Source organism: Somniosus microcephalus, chromosome 12, assembly GCF_052327205.1.
Source record: "Somniosus microcephalus isolate GS21.2 chromosome 12, FLI_Smic_1.0, whole genome shotgun sequence".
NCBI classification, from domain to species: Eukaryota; Metazoa; Chordata; class Chondrichthyes; order Squaliformes; family Somniosidae; genus Somniosus; species Somniosus microcephalus.
The window spans coordinates 140090925-140111866 of NC_140998.1; the positions used below are offsets into that span (position 1 = coordinate 140090925).

General features: G+C 45.2%; 1 protein-coding gene and 1 pseudogene across 5 annotated transcripts in view; one reads left to right on the plus strand and one right to left on the minus strand.

Moving 5' to 3' along the window:
• Positions 1 to 20942, plus strand: part of pcnx1 (pecanex 1) — a 372844-nt gene that overhangs the window by 259831 nt on the left and 92071 nt on the right. For all 5 annotated transcript variants that reach the window (XM_086003620.1, XM_086003621.1, XM_086003623.1 and 2 more), the window contains 6 exons: positions 2195 to 2345; positions 3262 to 3403; positions 3965 to 4142; positions 10396 to 10504; positions 11611 to 11740; positions 18962 to 19020. In XM_086003620.1, coding sequence (XP_085859746.1) covers positions 2195 to 2345; positions 3262 to 3403; positions 3965 to 4142; positions 10396 to 10504; positions 11611 to 11740; positions 18962 to 19020 — 769 coding nt within the window. The remainder of the gene's footprint in view (positions 1 to 2194; positions 2346 to 3261; positions 3404 to 3964; positions 4143 to 10395; positions 10505 to 11610; positions 11741 to 18961; positions 19021 to 20942) is intronic.
• On the minus strand, positions 697 to 815 carry LOC147109564 (5S ribosomal RNA; annotated as a pseudogene).

The window sequence follows — 20942 nt, forward strand, 5'->3', positions numbered from 1 at the left end:
CTTGATGTTATCCAACCATATAATGTCATAATCCTTATCCACAGTCTTCAACCTTTCCACAGAAAAGAAGCTGACCACTTTCTCAAATCCCGTAAAAGAGGAAAACGACTACTGAAATTTCCTTCTTCTTGCTGTTATCACTCACAGGACCCAACCATCAAGACATTCGTTATTCCTTGCCGATATTACTTTGTTTTGCCTTTTATCTTCCTTTTATTTTCCTTTTTCACTTTTAATCCATTCTCTTTTCCCATCTTTTGGCTGCTCAAGCACCATACTATAGATGGGAACAGTCTGTCTTTCCTCCACCAAAATGGCGGCACAAACCCGATCCCATCACCGAAACAAAGCCTCACAGCTGCCACGAGCCGGAGCACAGGCGGGGCCGCTGCAACTCATTCGGCCCGAGACTGTTCTTCGACCTTAGAAACCGTACAACATGCTCACCCACAGCATCATTTGACTCCGCTTCTGGCGACCATCCGCTCCGCCCTAGGCCCCCCCGCCTGGGGTCCTCTGTGCTGGGCCTCCCACCTAGGACACACTCCTGGGTCTTCCACCCTAGGCCTTCTGCACTAGGCCTTCTGCACTAGGCCTTCCGACGAGCAGCCGGGGTATGGAGCAGCCCGTTCATCCAGCACCGAGCTGAGCTGAGCTCCCAGTAACACTCTGGGAGCAGAGCTCGCACATGCACAAAGCCTACTGCACCTGGTATTCCCAGGCGGTCTCCCATCCAAGTACTAACCAGACCTGACTCTGCTTAGTTTTAGAGATCAGACGAGATCGGGCGTTTTCAGACTAGTGTGGCCGTAGGCAATTCACCTGTTCTAATTTACCCTCCTTCTCAGTCATTCCTCTGTTTCTTTCTCAATCCTTAAATCTAATTGGTTATGGAGATACATTGTTGGTGCCACCATTCACCTGAGGTCCCCGATGCCCTGGCCATGCTATTATCAGCTCGCATTTCCAGCAAGTAATGGCGCAAAAAAATTTAGAGCTGAAGGGTGCCACAATAAGTAACTAACTGGACAACCACGAGACACTCCAACAAGATCCGGCCCAGTGTCATTTCTACTGTATATTGGTTGTTCAGTACCATTGTTAATCCTTTGTTAATGTGTTTTTTTGATTCCATTTGCGATCTGTGCATGTGGGATTGAGAAATGATCTGCAATATTTTACAAATCTCTTTCAGCAATTTTTTTGGGGGGAGTCAATATCTTTGGCGTTTTAAGCTAATGCCATTGTTTCCTGGATTTTATGGTGATTTTTGCAGAAACAATTTGAAAGATTAATAATCTACAATTGGCCACTTAATAGGCAAATGTACATAACAAATGCTGTATACACAGATAAAAGCTTTGTGAAGCATTTGTAAGCAGGAAAGAATAATAGATGTGAACAGTTATTGTTGAAATGTTAATCACCATTAAATGTTCTTAGTTGGGATTGTAGCATTAAGAATTAACTACTGCAAAGTCCTTTCCCGTGGAACCTAGATTATCTGCCATTCCCCGCTGGTTAGTGGAAATTGGTGGATAATCAAAGTTCCACTAGAGTGAGGAATGCAATAGTTAGTTGCTCAGGGGGAGTGAGCAGCTTTTTATATATGGTCAGCTTAAGAGAAAGATTGCAAAGAAAGCCATATATAAGAAGCTGTTCTGTTTACACAGTGAAGTGCAGTCAACATAGGAAGAACCTTGCGTCCACCATCAGCTGCATTCCTGTCGTGCAAGAGCCCCGTAAGACACCTGCTATTGCGGATGTAGTTTCTGTGTGGCTCAAATAAATCAAGGAAGTGGGAGACTGTCAGAACATTAGCTTGGGGAAAAAAGGAAAATTTGCTGGATTTTAATGGTTTACATTGTTATTCAACGCTGATTCTTGTGAACTGCCTTGTGTTAATCTTAATTTTTGGATCACAAAACCTGTGACATTTTAACCCCTTTGCTTCCCTGTCCCCAAAATAAAGGGAGTGGACATAAAACAATGCTTACAGTAATGCCATGAAAAAGGATACTAAATCTCCTAAGGCCCCTTGGTGGTTTCTTCAATTTTAAGAAATTAAATTAAGCTGGCATTTATATTATGTTAAAATATCTCCAAGTGCTTCACATAGTGACTTACCATTAAGTACTGCAGACTGAGTATACTGAAGTAAATGTATTGACTGTGTATTTCTTTTGTCTCTCAGCCTGTCCTCAGCTATGTGCTGTATGCCCTAGTAGGTGCAGTGGGATTTCTAACACATTATCTGCTGCCCCAGCTCAGAAAGCAGCTCCCTTGGCACTGCTTCTCTCATCCACTGCTGAAAACCAAGGAGTACTATCAGTTTGAAGTGAGAAGTAGGTACTCCTCTAATAGCTATAGAACAATAACAACAATTAATGGTGACTGTCCATAAAGGTGGGATGAACGGTTCATTGATTTAATTGTGGCACTGTAATCTCAAAGTAATGTAATTCAAAGGAATCTGGCAATAGTGTCAGAACAGCAATTACCAACATAATGATATGATATTGTGATGAGAATAGCTCCATTTTTCAGGAGAGAAGCAAGTTTGAAATGAAAGTGGTCTTTAAGAGCGCAAAAGTGCATTAAGAAGAATTGACTGAGGCAGCTCGTAAAATGGCCCGAAAAGTAATTTTGGAGGAGATAGCAAGACCTAAATGAAACCGTGAAGATGATGTTATTAGCCCCAGATGGGGATATATCACAATATCCTTCTTTGCCAATCTTCCAATTTATTGGCACGTGTCTACTTCCAGTACTGCTAATTATGTAATTGGTTATTTAAAAAAAAATTGAGATGGAGGAAAGAAGCACTTCTGTGGTTATCAAAATGCAAATATCATTAAGTGTCATTTGTAAGTTTCACTTTATATTGGAGAAAAAAATTCTAACTTCACACCTTTGGCAATTAAAATACCTTGCCTTGTGCTTTTCATTTCAGCCTAGAAATGGTTTCAAAGTGTTCAAAGTATTAAGTAGAAAGTGTGTTCATCTATTTGTGTAATTATAATACTTTCATTACTAAAAGCGTGAGTTGTGTATTTGTAAAAATATTTTAGTCGCAATTTTCAATGATGCCCCAGTCACTGCCAATAGGAATAATCCTATTATTAATATTTATATGTGCTGAAAATAAATTCTTGTTAAAGCATCTGCAGAGTGACCACTGTGGCCCCGGTTATGCACTGATGATGATTTGTTTGGCTGAGTGTCCTTCAGAAAGCCACCTTAACCGTTTTCTTCTCACAGATGCTGCTCATGTCATGTGGTTTGAAAAGATTTATGTTTGGCTTCTCTTTGTGGAAAGGAACGTAATTTACCCACTGATTGTCCTGAATGAGCTGAGCAGCAGCGCTAAGACGATAGCTAGCCCAAAGAAACTGGACGCAGAGTAAGGTGTTTCTCTTTATTATTCTCTTCCTCGCCTATGTCCCTAATAATTTTTTTTTCCTTTTTAAGGTTCCCTGTGCCATATATAATTTCTGGCAGAGCCAGCAGATAATCGATCACTTCATAGTCCTTAGTCAGCAACTTCCCAGAACTGGTTGCTCAAGAAGCATAAGTGAGCAGCTTAAGGTGATCCGCCATGAATCTTAAGTATTGTTTATGCTTTACTTTAGATCCATTTCCACAAATTGGAAAGTGCTTTACCTCTGCTTGTCTCTTGCCCCCAGGTTATCCACAGAGATTAGGTAACTACTTGTGAACTATCAAGTAGCTATAAATCTATATTCATAGTGTTTTTAAAGGTTTTTTTTATTGTATAATAAATGATTTCCCTTGGTGTTAAATAGAAAATGGCATTTTTGTTTGGAATAGAATTTAAGTATTTCTTGCAGTTCTTTTTGATAACCCGAATGATTCAATCCTCATGTTTTTGCTTGACTAGCTGGTTACAGTTGATTGCTTTAATTATGGTACTCTCAAGAACCAATTCTGTGCTCTCCTCTAGGTTTGGTGCACTAATGATCACCATTGCAGGGATGAAATTGCTTCGATCTTCTTACAGTAGTCCCACGTACCAGTATGTGACTGTTGTTTTCACTGTGCTCTTCTTCACCTTCGACTACAAAGCTTTTTCAGAGACTCTGCTTTTAGACCTCTTCTTCATGTCCATACTGTTCAGTAAGGTATGTTATAAGAGCAAAATCATAGTTGACTGATGTAAGACAAACAGTATGCAGATCTTAAAATAACATTTTATATTTCGGATTTCCAGCATCTGCAGTATTTTGCTATCGTACTAGTATGCAGATCTTTCTAGCATTGACTGAGAGCGGGATCTTACACAGTTCAATGATTTCTGTTTTGCATATATCATAGATTGTAGGGTAACAAAGATAATTATAAGGAAGATCTACCTTGCCCAGTGTATACTAACTAAGGAAGGAATACAAAGTAAGGCTACCATTGATATCAAAACCATCATCAAACTGAAACTGAAGAAAGCTGAACTTTTTTTAGAAATCCAACTTCAACCAGCTATTATTGATATATCTGCTGAAATAAGTGTGCACAAGCCTACTGATAATGCTTGAATAAGCAGTGGATTTGTGAAATTGAATAACATGCACATTTTGAGATGGATAAAGTATCTTCAGTGACTCTCAATTATGTTGCATATTAACTCTTAAAAGCTTGGCAATTTGTTAACAATATTGGGTCATAATTTGCTGTAGCAGGGCATCTAACGGTGTTTGCCGTTAGCTAGACTTGCCCTTGCACGTTTAGGTTTTTTTATTTTTTGCGTGGCAAGTTGCTGAAAGTCCGAGCTGATAATTGCACAGCGAGGGAAACGGGACATCTGGGATCTGAGTGAACAGGGCAAGCAACTTAACCAATCGGATTGAAGGATTATGAAATAAACAGCGCAAGGACTGAGAAGGAAGTGTAAATTAGAGTGGGTGAATTCAATGTCAAATCAGGTACTGAAAGAGAAATAGAGAGGGGGAAAGACAGATTGGTTAAGAGTGGGAAAAAGGAACAAAGCAAAAGTTTTTAAATTTAATTTTACATTTTTAAAATCTCCAACATCAATTAATAGCTGAAGGAATGAGACTTGTAATAGTTAATTTTCAGTGTTTGAGAGGTTGATTGGCAGTAAGTAATTAACACTTATTACGTTGTTAAAAGGGTAGTTACACTTGAAATGACAAGACTTAACTTTCTGTGGCGAGTTTAGTTCATATCTACCGCGCAAATACAGCAACTTCATGTCATTCAATGTGTTTCAATGGTGAGGGAGACAGCGAGATGCCATTTTCACAAAGCTAACAGTGGAACAGTGCAACCCGGACAGCAACTTTTGGATATTGGCATTTAACTGCGCATCAGCTCCTCGCCTGAAGTTGCTGTACCATTTGTGCTTAAATAACGGTGAGCGTCATTAGCCCCACCATTATGTTGACAGCAAATCCTGTCCCATTATAATCAAACATTTTGTAACACTTTTATATGGAGCCACTGAGCTCAATAATGATCTGAGCACTTTGGTTCACTTTATACTGACTGTTCAGGAGATTTATAAGGTGATAGCAAGCTCCATTTGGAGAAAGTGAGCAACATGACATGATGAGGAATATCACAGTACTTTGGTACTTGTAGTAATACATATCTTTAAAAAAAATGAAAACAGAATGTACAAACTTATTCTGGTCTTCCTCACTTATGAATAAACTTGATAATTATAAGAAAAGGCCTGAATGGGTCCATTGAAGCCCATGCCTCTAGCATATTGACTCTTCCATCATGGCATCTAATTGTATGTTGAATAGTCCAATGTTTTTGCTTCTATTACTTTGTTTTGGTAGGATTATTGCAAACATTTGTCATTGTTTGATCAAAGTTTTTTTGATATTTGTTCCACTATTCCCCATCTGTATTCTTTTTACAAGAGGAAATGGTTACTCCAAATCAGTTGCAAAGCAGCAGTGTAATTGAGGAAATTATCTGATGTTCTAAAGGAGAGCAATTTATATTGATGGTATCTCAATGCAGAAATTACAGCCACTTATCTGCTATTTAGAATATGTGTTAAATAACAAATTATCTTTTTGTGGTAAACCACTGTTACTGTTGTTGTTGTTGTTGCACACTGTTGTACCTATGCATGCCTCAGCATGTCTCTGCTGGCTCCGCCCCTGGCTCCACCCACAGGCCCAGGTATAAAGGTGACCGCTCGGCAGCCCCCTGCCTTCTTGGAACCCAGTCAACCACGAGAGACATGCTCTGTTCTTTGCTAATAAAAGCCTTTAGTTACTCTCCTAACTCTCCGTCTTTTATGAGTAATTGATAGCGCATCAATTTTATTAGCAAAAACAAAATGTCGACAACAAACGCTGAGCAGCAGGCTGCTGCACCAAACGCTGAGCAGCAGGAGCTGCTGCGAGCCCTCAGACCAACATGCCTGGACCTAGACCCCCAAGAAGCGGGTTCGGCTACCAAATTCGCACATTGGCTGCGTTGCTTCGAGGCCTACCTGCAAGCCTCAACTGTGACCCTGGACGAAAACAAGTTGGAAATCCTGGCCTCAAAGGTGAGCCACCAAGTTTATACAATAATCCAGGACGCGACGACCTACGCGGCGGCTATCGATCTGCTAAAAGGGCAATACGCACGCCCGGTAAATACGGTCTATGCCAGGCACCTCTTAAGATCCCGCAGACAGCAGCCCGGGGAATCGGTGGAGGCCTTCCTACGGGCACTACGGATACTCGGCCGAGGCTGCGATTGCAAAGAAGTATCAGCCGCAGCACACATGGAGGGACTGATCCGAGATGCTTTCGTTGCGGGTCTAAGGTCCGACTACTCCCGGCAGAGACTGTTGGAAAAGGGAGAAATGGACCTGAGAAAGGCAGTGTCCCTCGCGCTCTCGCTCGACGCGGCCCACAGGAATATGGACGCCTTCTCCCCTAACCGCTCCGCAACGTGGACGCCACAACCTTGGGTCATGGGACCGCCACCGTCAACTGCTGCTGCGATGTCCAAGGCACAGAAATGTTATTTTTGTGGCCAGGAAAAACACCCCAGAGCACGCTGCCCGGCGAGAAACGCTACCTGCTCCGGCTGCGGGAAGAAAGGACACTATGTCAGCGCCTGCAAAGGTAAAACCGCTAACGCCAGCAGCGCCGCGTGTGAACCGTGGGGGCAGCCATCTTGTCCGCCATCTTGGGCTCCCCCAGCCGCGTGGGGATCGGGATCATGGGCGCCGCCATTTTGTCCGCCATCTTGGACGTCTCCAACTTCAACCACGGGGGACCCGGACTCAACCACCGCCTCATCTGACGACCACATCGACTCGCTCGACCATACGCTGGCCTCCGTGACGCTGGACCAATCTCTCCCTCATCAACTGTCCAGGTCCATGATGGACATTACGGTAAACGGCCGCGCCACTACCTGCCTTTTTGACAGCGGGAGCACGGAGAGCTTTATCCACCCCGACACGGTGCGCAGTTACTCTCTCCCGGTCCTGCCGACGCGCCATCGGATCTCTTTGGCTTCCAAAGCCCAGTCAGCGGACGTCGGTGGCTACTGTGTAGTGACCCTTTCAGTAAGGGGCACAGAATACAAAAATTTTAAACTCCTGGTCCTGCCCCATCTCTGTGCTGCCGTTCTACTGGGGTTGGATTTTCAGTGCCACCTTAAGAGTGTCACATTAGCGTACGACGGACCCCTCCCCCCACTCACAGTCTGCAGCCAGCAGCTTTTAAATCGCTCGCCGCGCACCATTTGCAGCCTCTCCACCCTTAAAGTTCCCCCCCCCCTCCTTGTTCGCTAACCTCACCCGCGACTGTAAGCCCATCGCTACCAAAAGCAGGCGTTACAGTGCCGGGGATAGGAGCTTCATTAAATCCGAGGTAGCGAGACTCCTGAAGGAAGGGATTATTGAAAGTACCACCAGCCCATGGCGAGCACAAGTGGTGGTAGTGAAGACTGGCGAAAAACAGCGCCTAGTTATTGACTACAGCCAGACGATCAATCGCTACACCCAGCTAGATGCATACCCACTCCCCCGCATATCTGACATGGTCCCTCATCAAGTCCACCTCCTTCCCCCTGGCAGCAGAGGCCTGTGCAGCCTTCACTCTCATAAAAAGAGATATTGCGAGGGCCACGATGCACGCAGTGGATGAGTCCATCACTTTCCAAGTGGAGAGCGACGCATCCGACTTTGCCCTAGCTGCAACCCTTAACCAGGCGGGGAGACCCGTGGCCTTTTTCTCAAGGACCCTCCAGGGCCCCGAGATTCGACACTCCTCTGTCGAAAAGGAGGCCCAGGCCATTGTGGAAGCTGTGCGACATTGGAGGCATTACCCGGCCGGAAAACGATTTACCCTGCTCACTGACCAGCGTTCAGTAGCTTTTATGTTTAATAATAAGCAGAGGGGCAAAATCAAGAACGACAAGATCTTGAGGTGGAGAATCGAACTCTCCACCTACAATTACGATATCTTGTACCGGCCCGGGAAACTAAATGAGCCCCCAGATGCCCTATCACGTGGTACATGCGCCAATGCGCAGGTTGATAGACTGAAGACCCTCCACAATGACCTCTGCCACCCGGGGGTCACCAGGTTTCTTCACTTCATCAAATCCCGTAACCTGCCCTACTCCATCGAGGAGGTCAGGACCATGACCAAGAACTGCCAAATCTGTGCCGAGTGCAAACTGCATTTTTATAGGCCAGACAGAGCAAGCCTGATCAAAGCCACGCGCCCCTTTGAACGGCTGAGCGTCGATTTTAAAGGGCCCCTCCCCTCCTCTGACCGCAATGTGTACTTCCTCAACATAATTGATGAGTACTCCCATTTCCCGTTTGCCATCCCTTGCTCAGACATGACCAGTACCACGGTCATTAAATGTCTGAATGACCTCTTCGCCTTGTTCGGTTTCCCTAGCTATATTCATAGCGACAGGGGCTCATCCTTTATGAGCGACGAACTTCGTCAGTACCTGCTCGCGAGAAGTATTGCTACAAGCAGGACCACCAGCTACAACCCCCGGGGGAATGGCCAGGTGGAAAGGGAGAATGCGACGGTCTGGAAGGCAGTCCTTTTAAACTTGAAATCTAAGGGCCTTCCGACCTCTCGCTGGCAGGAGGTCCTCCCTGCGGCGCTCCATTCCATTCGGTCACTGCTCTGTACAGCCACCAATGCCACCCCTCATGAGAGAATGTTCTCCTTCCCCAGGATCTCGTTACCGACTTGGCTGACTTCTCCAGGACCCGTCCTACTGCGGAAGCAGGTGAGGTCCCATAAGACGGACCCCCTGGTCGAGAGGGTGAGCCTCCTCCATGCCAACCCTCAGTATGCTTACGTGGTGTACCCGGACGGGCGGGAGGACACAGTCTCCATACGAGACCTCGCACCTTCGGGTGCCCCCGAAACACCTCCTTCGCCACCCACGCCTACCCCCAGTACGCTTACGTAGCGTACCCGGACGGGCGGGAGGACACAGCCTCCACACGAGATCTCGCACCTTCGGGTGTCCCTGAAACACTACCATTGCCATCCACCACTACCCACAACCCAACCCCGCTAGATGGCATGCCGCAGCCTCAGGACCCGTCATTGACCACCCAACCACTCAATGAGACGCCTGATTCAACGTTGGATGCTGCACCATCGCCGCCGCCACCACGACAATCAGGACGGCATACAAGGCCACCTGATAGACTTACTTACACGAACCTTTAGTACACTTCACCCCGCCGGACTCAATTTTAAACAAGGGGTGAATGTGGTAAACCACTGTTACTGTTGTTGTTGTTGCACACTGTTGTACCTCAGCATGTCTCTGCTGGCTCCGCCCCTGGCTCCACCCACAGGCCCAGGTATAAAGGTGACCGCTCGGCAGCCCCCTGCCTTCTTGGAACCCAGTCAACCACGAGAGACATGCTCTGTTCTTTGCTAATAAAAGCCTTTAGTTACTCTCCTAACTCTTCGTCTTTTATGAGTAATTGATAGCGCATCACTTTTTAAATTAGTTTCCTTAATCCATTTATATGATGTAGAGATTTTCTGACAGCATTTGTTGGTGAAAATAGTATAATGTGATCAGGAACAAAGAGCATGTAGGACCTGCAAGTATGTAGGCTTATGGTATCATTAGTATATTTTTAAGAGATTTTCAATGTATTCTCTTTCCCTGTTCTAAATGACTCGCACCAAGAGATGCCAACAGAGCTCCAGGAGCAGTAAATACTTGCCCTCTGTGAGAAATGGTGTGTAGTACTGTGCTATGTGGCTAGGGGAGAGAAGAGAGGGCTGGCTATTGGTTCTTCATTTCGCCATGAATACAGTATTCCATTGAAGTATAATATGAATTCAAGTATTGAACTGTAAAAATGTATATGTTTAATATTTTTCTATTTGATTTTAGTTATGGGAACTTTTCTACAAACTGAGATTTGTCTACACTTACATCGCTCCTTGGCAAATCACATGGGGATCAGCGTTTCATGCTTTTGCTCAGCCTTTTGCTGTGCCCCGTATCCTGTACTCATGCTTTATGACTGGTTAATATTGTATGTACCTCCATTTGCTGTACAATATACTGCAGTAGCGGCGCAGGATTTCACAGGCACCTACTTATCAGTTTTGTGACTTGAGGATTAGCTATGTACTTTAGCCAGCCTAATGCTCAGACGAGCAGTAAACCTCCCATTGTAATAAAACTCAAATGAGAGCAGCAATCCAAGCTGAATAAACCACACAGAGAACATTAGATATGCTTTAAAAGCACAAAGGCAATTTACTTTTATCATACATTGATGTTAGATGGCACTGTTTGTTAAAAGGTGTTTACAGTAGTTCTCTTAGCAACCATGAAAATGTATTTCATGATCTAGGTTGTGATATATTAGCCTTGTAAAGAGTCTGCTGTATTCTGGTTTTGTGCACTCTACTTAATTCTAACATCTGTGCAATTTACATGGGAATGCTTTGGGCTGACGTACCTGAGTGGAAAAACTCCATCAGCACTACTTTGTGAAACTAGGTAATCAGAATGCATTTATATCGATGGAAAGCTAAACTGCAGAAGTAAATTATTTTATTCAGTGTCCATGTTGTATTTGAGCCAACTTTGACTTAGTTAACAACAACTTGTTCTGCAAGGAGGGTCCCCCTGCAGAGAGGTGTCAGTGTCTCACCACACAGCTCCAAAGTTTCTTTTAGGTCGGCACTAAAAGTCCATGCACAGATACGACTTTAAACAAATAATGCTACTGGCATGTGAGCTTGACAGTCCTCTTGATAATACAGTACTTCTCTTAAGGATGGAGCCAGTCTGTTGTTTGTCTAGATTGTTGATTACGACTTTGTACATCACTTTGGACGATTGAATCGCAAAGTACAAGTATACTACAGACAATTGTAACAGATGACAGGTACACTTGTTAACACGACAGGAAGACCAGTCTGAAGCAGTGCACATATTGTGCAAATAGACAGTGCTTTATAATTTGGTCTCGAGATAGATTTTGATGCAGAAAGCCCTTGGGCCCATTGTATGCCATCATTCTAAGGGTTTCACTGCAGTGTTGTGGTGTGGTTATGATATGCTTTTTGTTCCTTAACCATTGCCTTGCTTCAGATTCAGCCATGTTATTTGTCCAGGCGATGGTATCAGCTTTATTCTCAACTCCTTTAAACCCATTTCTTGGAAGTGCAATATTCATTACTTCATATGTACGCCCAGTCAAGTTCTGGGAAAGAGACTACAAGTAAGTGCTTTGTTGAGAATATGATGCAATAATATACTCAGCACATGTGGGTAAAAGGGATATGTTATTGAAAAATAAAAGCAATTTTCCCTTTGATATCTAATAAAATTGTAATTTTTCTTTCTTTACCAATCCTTGGATGTATTGGAATTTTCTTTATTGGCACTAGGTGATGCTAACAGGACACTGACATCTAATTTAAGAACTTGACATTTATCATCCATATTGCGGTAATTTTGCCATGATAAACATTTAGAGAATATCATGGTTAGAAGTCATAGAATGGTTACAGCACGGAAGGCGGCCATTCGGCCCATCGAGCCCTTTCCCCGTAACCCTGCAAATATTTTCCCTTCAGATACTTATCCAACTCCCTTTTGAAAGTTAAGATGGAGTCTGCCTCCACCACCCTTTCAGGCAGTACATTCCAGATCTTAACCACTCGCTGCGTATAAAAGTTCTTTCTTACGTCGTCTTTGGTTCTTTTGCCAATCACCTTTAAATCTGTGTCCTCTGATTCTCAACGCTTCTGTCAATGGGGACAGTTTCTCTCTATCTACTCTGTCCAGACCCCTCATGATTTTGAACACCTCTATAAAATCTCCCCTCAATCTTCTCTGCTCCAAGGAGAACAACCCCAGCTTCTCCAGTCTATCAACGTAACTGAAGTCCCTCATTCCTGGAATCATTCTCGTAAATCTTTTCTGCACCTTCTCTAAGGCTTTCACATCCTGGTGTAGTGCCCAGAATTGGACACAGTACTCCAGTTGGGGCCGAACCAGTGTTTTATACAGGTTCATCATAATTTCCACACTTTTGTACTCTATACCTCTATTTATGAAGCCCAGGAGCCCTTAAGCCTTTTTAACTGCTTTCTCAACCTGCCCTGCCACCTTCAACAATTTGTGCACACATACCCCCAGGTCTCTCTGTTCGTGCACCTCCTTTAGGATTTAGTTTATATGTCCTCTCCTCATTCGTTCTACCAAAATGTATCACTTTGCACTTTTCTGCATTAAATTTTATCTGCCACATGTCCGCCCTTTCACCAGCCTATCTATGTCTTCTTGAAGTTTATCACTATCCTCCTCATTGATCACTATACTTCCAAGTTTTGTGTCATCTGCAAATTTTGAAATTGTGCCCTGTACACTCACATCCAAGTCATTAATATATATCAAGAAAAGCAGCGGTCCTAGAACCAACCCCTGGGGAACACCACTGTACACCACCTTCCTCCGAGCCGAAAAACAACCCTTCACCATTACTCTGTTTCCTGTCACTTAGCCAATTTCGTATCCATGCTGCCACTGTCCTTTTATTCCATGGGCTTCAACTTTGCTGGCAAGCCTACTATGCGGCACTTGTTGAACGCCTTTTGGAAATCCATGTACCCTACGTCAACCGCATTGTCCTCATCAACCCTCTCTGTTACCTCATCAAAAAACTCGATTAAGTTGGTTAAACACGATTTGCTTTTAACAAATCCGTGTTGGCATTCCTTAATAAACCACACCTATCCAAGTAACTGTTAATTTTGTCCCTGATTACTGTTTCTAAAAACTTCCCTACTACCGAGGTTAAACTGACTGGCCTGTAGTTGTTGGGTTTATCTTTACACCCTTTTTTGAACAATGGTGTAACATTTGCAATTCTCCACTCCTCTGGCACCACCCCCGTATCTGTGGAGGATTGTAATATTATGGCCAGCACTTCCGCGATTTCCGCCCTCAATTCCCTCAGCATCCTAGGATGCATCCCATTCGATCCTGGTGATTTGTCTACTTTTAAGTACAGCCAGCCTTTCTAATACCTCTTCTTTATCAATTTTTATCCTATCAAGTGTCTCCACTACCTCCTCCTTCACTATGTCTATGGCAGCATCCTCTTCCTTGGTGAAGACAGATGCAAAGTACTCGCTTAGTACTTCAGCCATACCCTCTGCCTCCATGCATAGGTCATCTCTTTGGTGCCTAAATGGCCCCTCCCCCCCCCCCCCCCCCCTCTTACTACCCCCCCCCCCTCTTACTACCCTTTTGCTATTTATATGCCATAGAAGACTTTTGGACCTTTTATGTTGGCTGCCATTCTATTTTCATACTCTCTCTTTGCCCCTCTTTTTCACTTCTCCTCTGACCTTTCTTTCTATAGCCTGATTCGCAGATGTATTTGCAACCTGACATCTGTCATACACGTTCCTTTTCTGCTTCATCATATTCTCTATCTGTTTCGTCATCCAGGGAGCCCTGACTTTAGTTGCCCTGCCTTTCCCCCTAGTGGGAATGTACCTGAACTATTTCCTCTTTAAAGGCAGCCCATTGTTCCATTACAGCTTTGCCTGCCAATCCTTGTTTCCAGTGTACCTGGGACAGATCCGTTCTCATCCCACTGAAATTGGCTTTCCCCCCAGTTAAACATTTTTGCTCTAGCTTGCTCCCTGTCATTTTCCATAGCTAATCTAAACTTTGATACTATGATCACCGTTCCCTAAATGTTCACCTACTGACACTTGCTCCACTTGACCTATCTCATTCCCCAGAACCAGATCCAGCAATGCCTCCTCCCTCGTCAGGCTGGAAACATACTGATTAAGAAAGTTCCCCTGAACGCACTTCAGAAACTCTTCCCCTTCTCTGCCCTTTACACTATTACTATCCCAGTCTATATTAGGATAGTTGAAGTCCCCCATTATTACTACTCTGTAGTTCTTACACCTCTTTGTAATTTCTCTGCAAGTTTGCTCCTCCATATCTTTCCCACTATTTGGTGGTCTATAGATTACACCTAGTAGTGTAATGGCACCTCTATTATTTCTTAACTCTAGCCATATAGAATCTGTCCTTGACCCCTCCAGGACACCCTCCCTCTCCAGCACTGTAACATTCTCCTTGACCAATACTGCCACACCACCTCCTATCTTTCCTGGACACCTTCTAACCAGGAATATTTCATACCCAACCCTGCCCTTTTTGAGCCAGGTCTCAGTTATTGCCACAACATCATATTCCCACGTGGCTATTTGTGCCTGCAGTTCACTTACCTTGTTTTATTACACTTTGTGCATTCACATACACACACTGTAAACCCATCTTGGACCATCCTGAATTCTCTTAGTTTGACCCCACCTAATACCTTACTATTTCTTACTTTAGTGCTCTCTGCCTCTCCCAATCCTTTGAGCATTTTAGTTCCCCCTTTCTAATGTTACATCCTGGTGCCCATCCCCCTGCCAAATTAGTTTAAACCCTCCCGACAAGACTAGCAAACCTCCCCGTGAGGATATTGGTTCCGGCCCTGTTGAGGTGCAACCCGTCCAGCCTGTACAGGTTCCAACTCCCCTAGAACCGGTCCCAATGCCCCAGGAATCTGAAACCCTCCCTCCTGCACCATCTCTCCAGCCACGCATTCATCTGCTGTATCCTCCTATTTCTATACTCACTTATGCGTGGCACCGGGAGTAATCCGGAGATTACTACCTTTTGAGGTCCTGCTTTTTAACCTTTTTCCTAGCTCCCTAAAATCTGGCTGCAGGACCTCATCCCTCTTTGTACCTATGTCACTGGTACCGATATGGACCACGACCTCTGGCTGTTCACTCTCCCCTCTTAGAATGCTCTGCAGCTGCTCAGAGACATCCTTAACCCTGGCACCAGGGAGGCAGCATACGATCCTGGAGTCACGTCTGCGGCCGCAGAAACGTCTGTCTGCTCCCCTAATTATCGAATCCCCTACCACTATTGCTCTCCCACTCTTCTTCCTTCCCCCTTGTACAGCTGAGCCACAGGCTTGGTTCTGGCTGTACTCCCCAGAGGAACCATTGCCCTCACCGGTACTCAGAACCGAATACTGGTTGGAGAGCGAGATGCACTCGGGACTCCTGCACTACCTGCCTGGTCCTCCTCTTCTGTCTGGGTATCACCCATTCTCTCTCTGCCTGCGCACTCCTTAGCTGTGGGGTGACCACCTCCAGAACCGTGCTATCCATGTAGCTCTCAGCCTCGCGGATGTGCATTCCGTGGGACCGAGCTGCCCTGCCATGCCTCTATTTAATAGGCTATTAACTAACTTACAGAAATAAACTTAAGACTAAAAGTCATAAAATCATAACGGCACAGAAGGAGGCCATTTGGCCCATCGAGTCCGTGCCGGTCTTAAAAGTCGGGCCTACCTTTATCTCCGGCTACTTCTCTCGCTTTCTTAGTTAAAGTCTTTATTCACATGATTATCTATAGTTATACTGATTAGTTTATCTAGTTATGTTAGAGAGAATAAAACACCAATACTCACCCAACAATCACCTACCTGCAGTCCTGTGATGTCATTCCTTTTGCAGTTTTTTTTGGAATTCGGCAGCCCCGCGCTCTTTATCCTGTGCTGCTGCCGATTCCCCTCAGTCCGCTGACCTTGGGACCCGCGCTCTTTATCCTGTGCCGCTGCCTCTGCTGCCGATTCCCCTCAGTCCGCTGACCTCGGGACTCGCGCTCTTTATCCTGTGCCGCTGCCTCTGCTGCCGATCCCTTTCAGTCCGCTGTCCTCGGGCCCCGCGCTCTCTATCCTGTGCTGTTGCCGATTCCCCTCAGTCCGCTGACCTCGGGACTCGCGCTCTTTATCCTGTGCCGCTGCCTCTGCTGCCGATCCCTGTCAGTCTGCTGTCCTCGGGCCCCGTGCTCTTTATCCTGTGCTGTCTCCTCTGCTGCTGATTCCTCTCAGTCCGCTGTTCTCGGGGCCCCGCGCTCTTTATCCTGTGCCGCTGCCTCTGCTGCCGATCCCTTTCAGTCCGCTGTCCTCGGGCCCCGCGCTCTTTATCCTGTGCCGCTGCCTCTGCTGCCGATCCCTTTCAGTCCGCTGTCCTCGGGCCCCGCGCTCTCTATCCTGTGCTGTTGCCGATTCCCCTCAGTCCGCTGACCTCGGGACTCGCGCTCTTTATCCTGTGCCGCTGCCTCTGCTGCCGATCCCTGTCAGTCCGCTGTCCTCGGGCCCCGTGCTCTTTACCCTGTGCTGTCTCCTCTGCTGCTGATTCCTCTCAGTCCGCTGTTCTCGGGGCCCCGCGCTCTTTATCCTGTGCCGCTGCCTCTGCTGCCGATCCCTTTCAGTCCGCTGTCCTCGGCCCCGCGCTCTTTATCCTGTGCCGCTGCCTCTGCTGCCGATTCCTTTCAGTCCACTGTCCTCGGGCCCCGCGCTCTTTATCCTGTGCCGCTGCCGATTCCTGTCAGTCCACTGTCCTCGGGCCCCGCGCTCTTTATCCTGTGCCGCTGCCGATTCCTGTCAGTCCACTGTCCTCAGGCCCCACGCTCTTTATCCTGTGCCACCGCCTCTGCTACCGATTCCTGTCAGTCCACTGTCCTCGGGCCTCGCGTTCTTTATTCTGTTCTGCCTCCTCTGCTGCCGATTCCTTTCAGTCTTTAAGTGATGGAACTTAAAGTTAAATTAATGAAATCTCTCAGTCTATTTTGTGGTAACCAAGCAATCTTTAGTTTGCTACTCTCTCTCTCTCTTTCAGTTTCTTCTCTACCACTGCTGCTCCACCACAAACTCCCATTCCCTTGCCACTGACTCCACCCTGACCACTGTCTGAGACTAAACCAAACTGTTTGCAATCTCGGTGACCTGTTTGACCCTCTGAGCTTCCAACCCCATATCCTCACGGAGACCGCCTACTTCCACCTCTGTAATATTGCCCATCTCCGCCCCGCCTCAGCTCATCTGCTGCTGGAACCCTCCTCCATGCCTTTGTTACCTCCAGACTCAACTATTCCAGTGCTCTCCTGGCTGGCCTCCCACGTATCGCCCTCCATATCCTAACTCGCACCAAGTCCCGCTCACCCATTACCCCTGTGCTCGCTGATCTACATTGGCTCCCGGTCCGGAAATGCTTCAGTTTTAAAATTCTCATCCTTGTGTTCAAATCACTCCATGGTCTCGCCCCTCCCTATCTCTGTAACCTCCTCCAGCCCTACACCCTCCAAGATATCTGCACTCCTCCAATTCTGGCCTTTTGCGCATTCCTGATTTACTTAACTGGCAACCGTGTCTTCACCTGCCTAGGACCTAAGCTCTAGATTTCCCTTCCCATACCTCTCTGCCTTTCTACCTCTCTCTCCTCCTTTAAGTTGCTCTTTAAATCTACCTCTTTAACCAAGCTTTTGGGTAACTGTCCTAATATCTTTATGTGGCTCAGTGTCAAACTTTGCATGATAACGCTCCTGTGAAGCGCTTTGGGACATTTTACTATGTTAAAGCTGCTGTATAAATGCAAGTTGTTATTTCTTTCCCAAAGTACTTGACAATTAAAAATACTACGTACTGTGGAATGGCCGCAGCACTATCCCTGTTTACATGTAATGCTGTCACCACTCTTCAAAAACAACCGCATGAAAGCTGATTGGAGGTGGTTGGTAGCTCATGGGATCTACAGAAAGTTGGGTCTCTAACACTATTGATCTCTGGAGGTTGACTTACAACAGAGCTGTAGACGGCAGGAATCCCTCCTTCACAATTTAAAAAAAAGTTATTTTTAAATTTGTGAAGAGTGTTTTTACTGGGGAACCAAACTGTTCCCAATTCAGGCATGCAGTGTCTGTATTAGGCACTTTCAGGACAACTATAGCACAGCCAGATGCAAAGTAAAACTCCCTCTACTCTTCCCTGACATTTTGCCTCAGCTGTCACCTCAGAAGAGCACCCTCTACTTTACCAACATTTTTTCCCTATTTCCCACAGTAGCCATCCTGTGAGCTCTGATTGAGATTGGCAATTGGTGACAAATCAAGGACAGTTTTGTTCTGTCAGCCCGTCCTCACCAGACACCACATTGAGACTTCCCAAACTTACTTCACATAGCCAGCAGACAGAAGAGACTTTCAATCCATCACTTTAAACTGGATTTGAAACCTGGTATCCGAGATGAGGCGAGAGTCTACCTCCTTCACTTCTCTGCTTCCAGACTCCTGCCAGTGCCACTGTATTAACGGCCCCTAGGGGTTGCATGGATAGAGCCTGGGTGACTCTCGCTCCAATAGTTTATATCTTCTCTCCTACCCTCTCAGGATGCCCCTAGCCTTTCCTCAGGCTGAGATTATGATTTTGTGAGTGGAGGTGTTGTGGACCTGACTCTACACCCTTACCACTCTGTCGCTGCTTTGATGTATGTCATTGCTGACTGTTGCAATTTTATTTTGTGTGCTGCAGGTTTCTGTGTTAAAACTTCAATTTATTTTGTAGCACAAAGCGGGTGGATCATTCGAATACCAGGTTGGCATCTCAGCTCGACAGAAACCCAGGTAAGATACAAAAGAATTTTTTAAAAACTGATTACTATGTTAATGCAATTCAAGCAAAATCTTTACTATGCAGTCAAACATGGAGGTACCTCGCAGTTGAATGGACTGAGCTGTTCTAGCATCTTTTGCTACGGATCATGTGTGCCCTGAGATAGTGATTTGTTTACTCATATTTCATCACCGTGAAGTAATGTTGATGATTCCCCAGCTCCATCCGATTCACCGTAAGAGATCAATCTTTCACTCTGCCCCTCATTTTTTTGGAACTCTCGCCCAAAAACACTTTGCCCTCCTACATCTCTGTTCCTTCCAGACTCTTAAAACTTATCCCTTTGATCGTGCCTTTGGTTTACCTTTTCTGAAATCTGGCATAGAGACAGGAGTAGGCCATTCAGCCCCTCAAGCCTGCTCTGCTATTCAGTTAGATGATGGCTGATCTGCACCTCAACTGCCTTTAACCACCTTTGCTCCATCTTCCTTGCTACCCTTCCCTTCAAAAAATCTATTGATCTCAGTCTTAAAAACTTCAATTTTCCCAGCATCCACAACTCTTTTGGGGAGAAAATTGCAGATTTCTGCTACCCTTTGGGTGGAAAAAGCGCTTCCTGATTCCCCTCCTAAATGGCCTAGCTCTGACTTTAAGATTATGTCCCCTCGTTCTTGATTTCCCATTAGAGGAAGTCGTTTCTTTGTATCTACCCTATGAAATCCTTTTGACCTTTAAACACCTCAATCTTCTGTACTCAAGGGAATACAAGCCAAGTTTGTGCAACATGTCCTTGTAATTTAACCCTCGAAGCCCCAGTATGATTCTGACACCACAAGTTATTTCTCAAATCCTGTTTTACCCCACCACTGATTCCATACTTGACCGATTTTTCCCTTTGTCAAGATGTTCACTCAAGATGGGGAGTGAGAGAGTGCCATTTTTACAAGGTAGGATCGTGAAGTATTCAGAATAGATCCTCAACTCAGTTCAGCTCAATTACTTGTGCCAATCACCCTTTCTGTTTAATGTTGCCATTTATACTGTTTATTTACAACTAACCTTATCGCAGGCTCCAGTGAAGCAATATCAAACATGCACTTCAATGTTGCCAGTTTTCCATATAACATCGGTGGAGCCTGCCTGCGTACACATGTACAGAGCTCCCAGATGAGCTGTGAGCAGACAATACAACTATGCAATGACTGTCCACACCGCTCCAAAAATTGTACTGGTGCTGCACCAGTGCCAGCAATGCAACAGCAGTACAAGATAGCTTCGGCAAAATAAGTTACTGGAGATTGGATTGGGATTGCAGCAGATTAATCATCGATATCATCTGGTGTATGCGTAGAGAATGATTTTTTCATAGACTATCTGGTGGCTTTCATGCCAGCTCGTAGTGAACCTTCTTCTGTTTTCACGAAATATTATTTTCTGTCATTTATGTTTTAAAGTTGAATAAATTGAAAATCTTGTTGTTTGTGCTTGTTGCATTATCCTCCTTTGTCAGTATATGTGCTTTCTGTGAGCAATAGAAACCTCGAAGAAACGCAATGTTTTGGCAGGTTTTGACATTTTCAGTTTGTAAAGACTAGGGCCAGTTCCCTGAACAGCATTTCAGGGCTTCTAATGAAGTATTTGGACCTGCTGTTGTTGCCCTGTGATTGTATAGAGCATGTTTCACAATGTTTGACTGGAACGAAAGACCTCTCATTATTCAGATTGGGATATGCTAAAAGACTGATGCTATATTTCAGCCTGTGCATTCAGGTTTTGAATGAGGTAGATCATCTTCATTATCAGGAATGGAAAAACTCTGGCTTCACTTTGTGCATGACATCATTGCACTGCAGTGCTGGACCTTATGTTGTGTGTTCACCAAACCAGTGGAAAAACAATTTCCAAACATTTTTGTATACTAACTGTCCCCTTT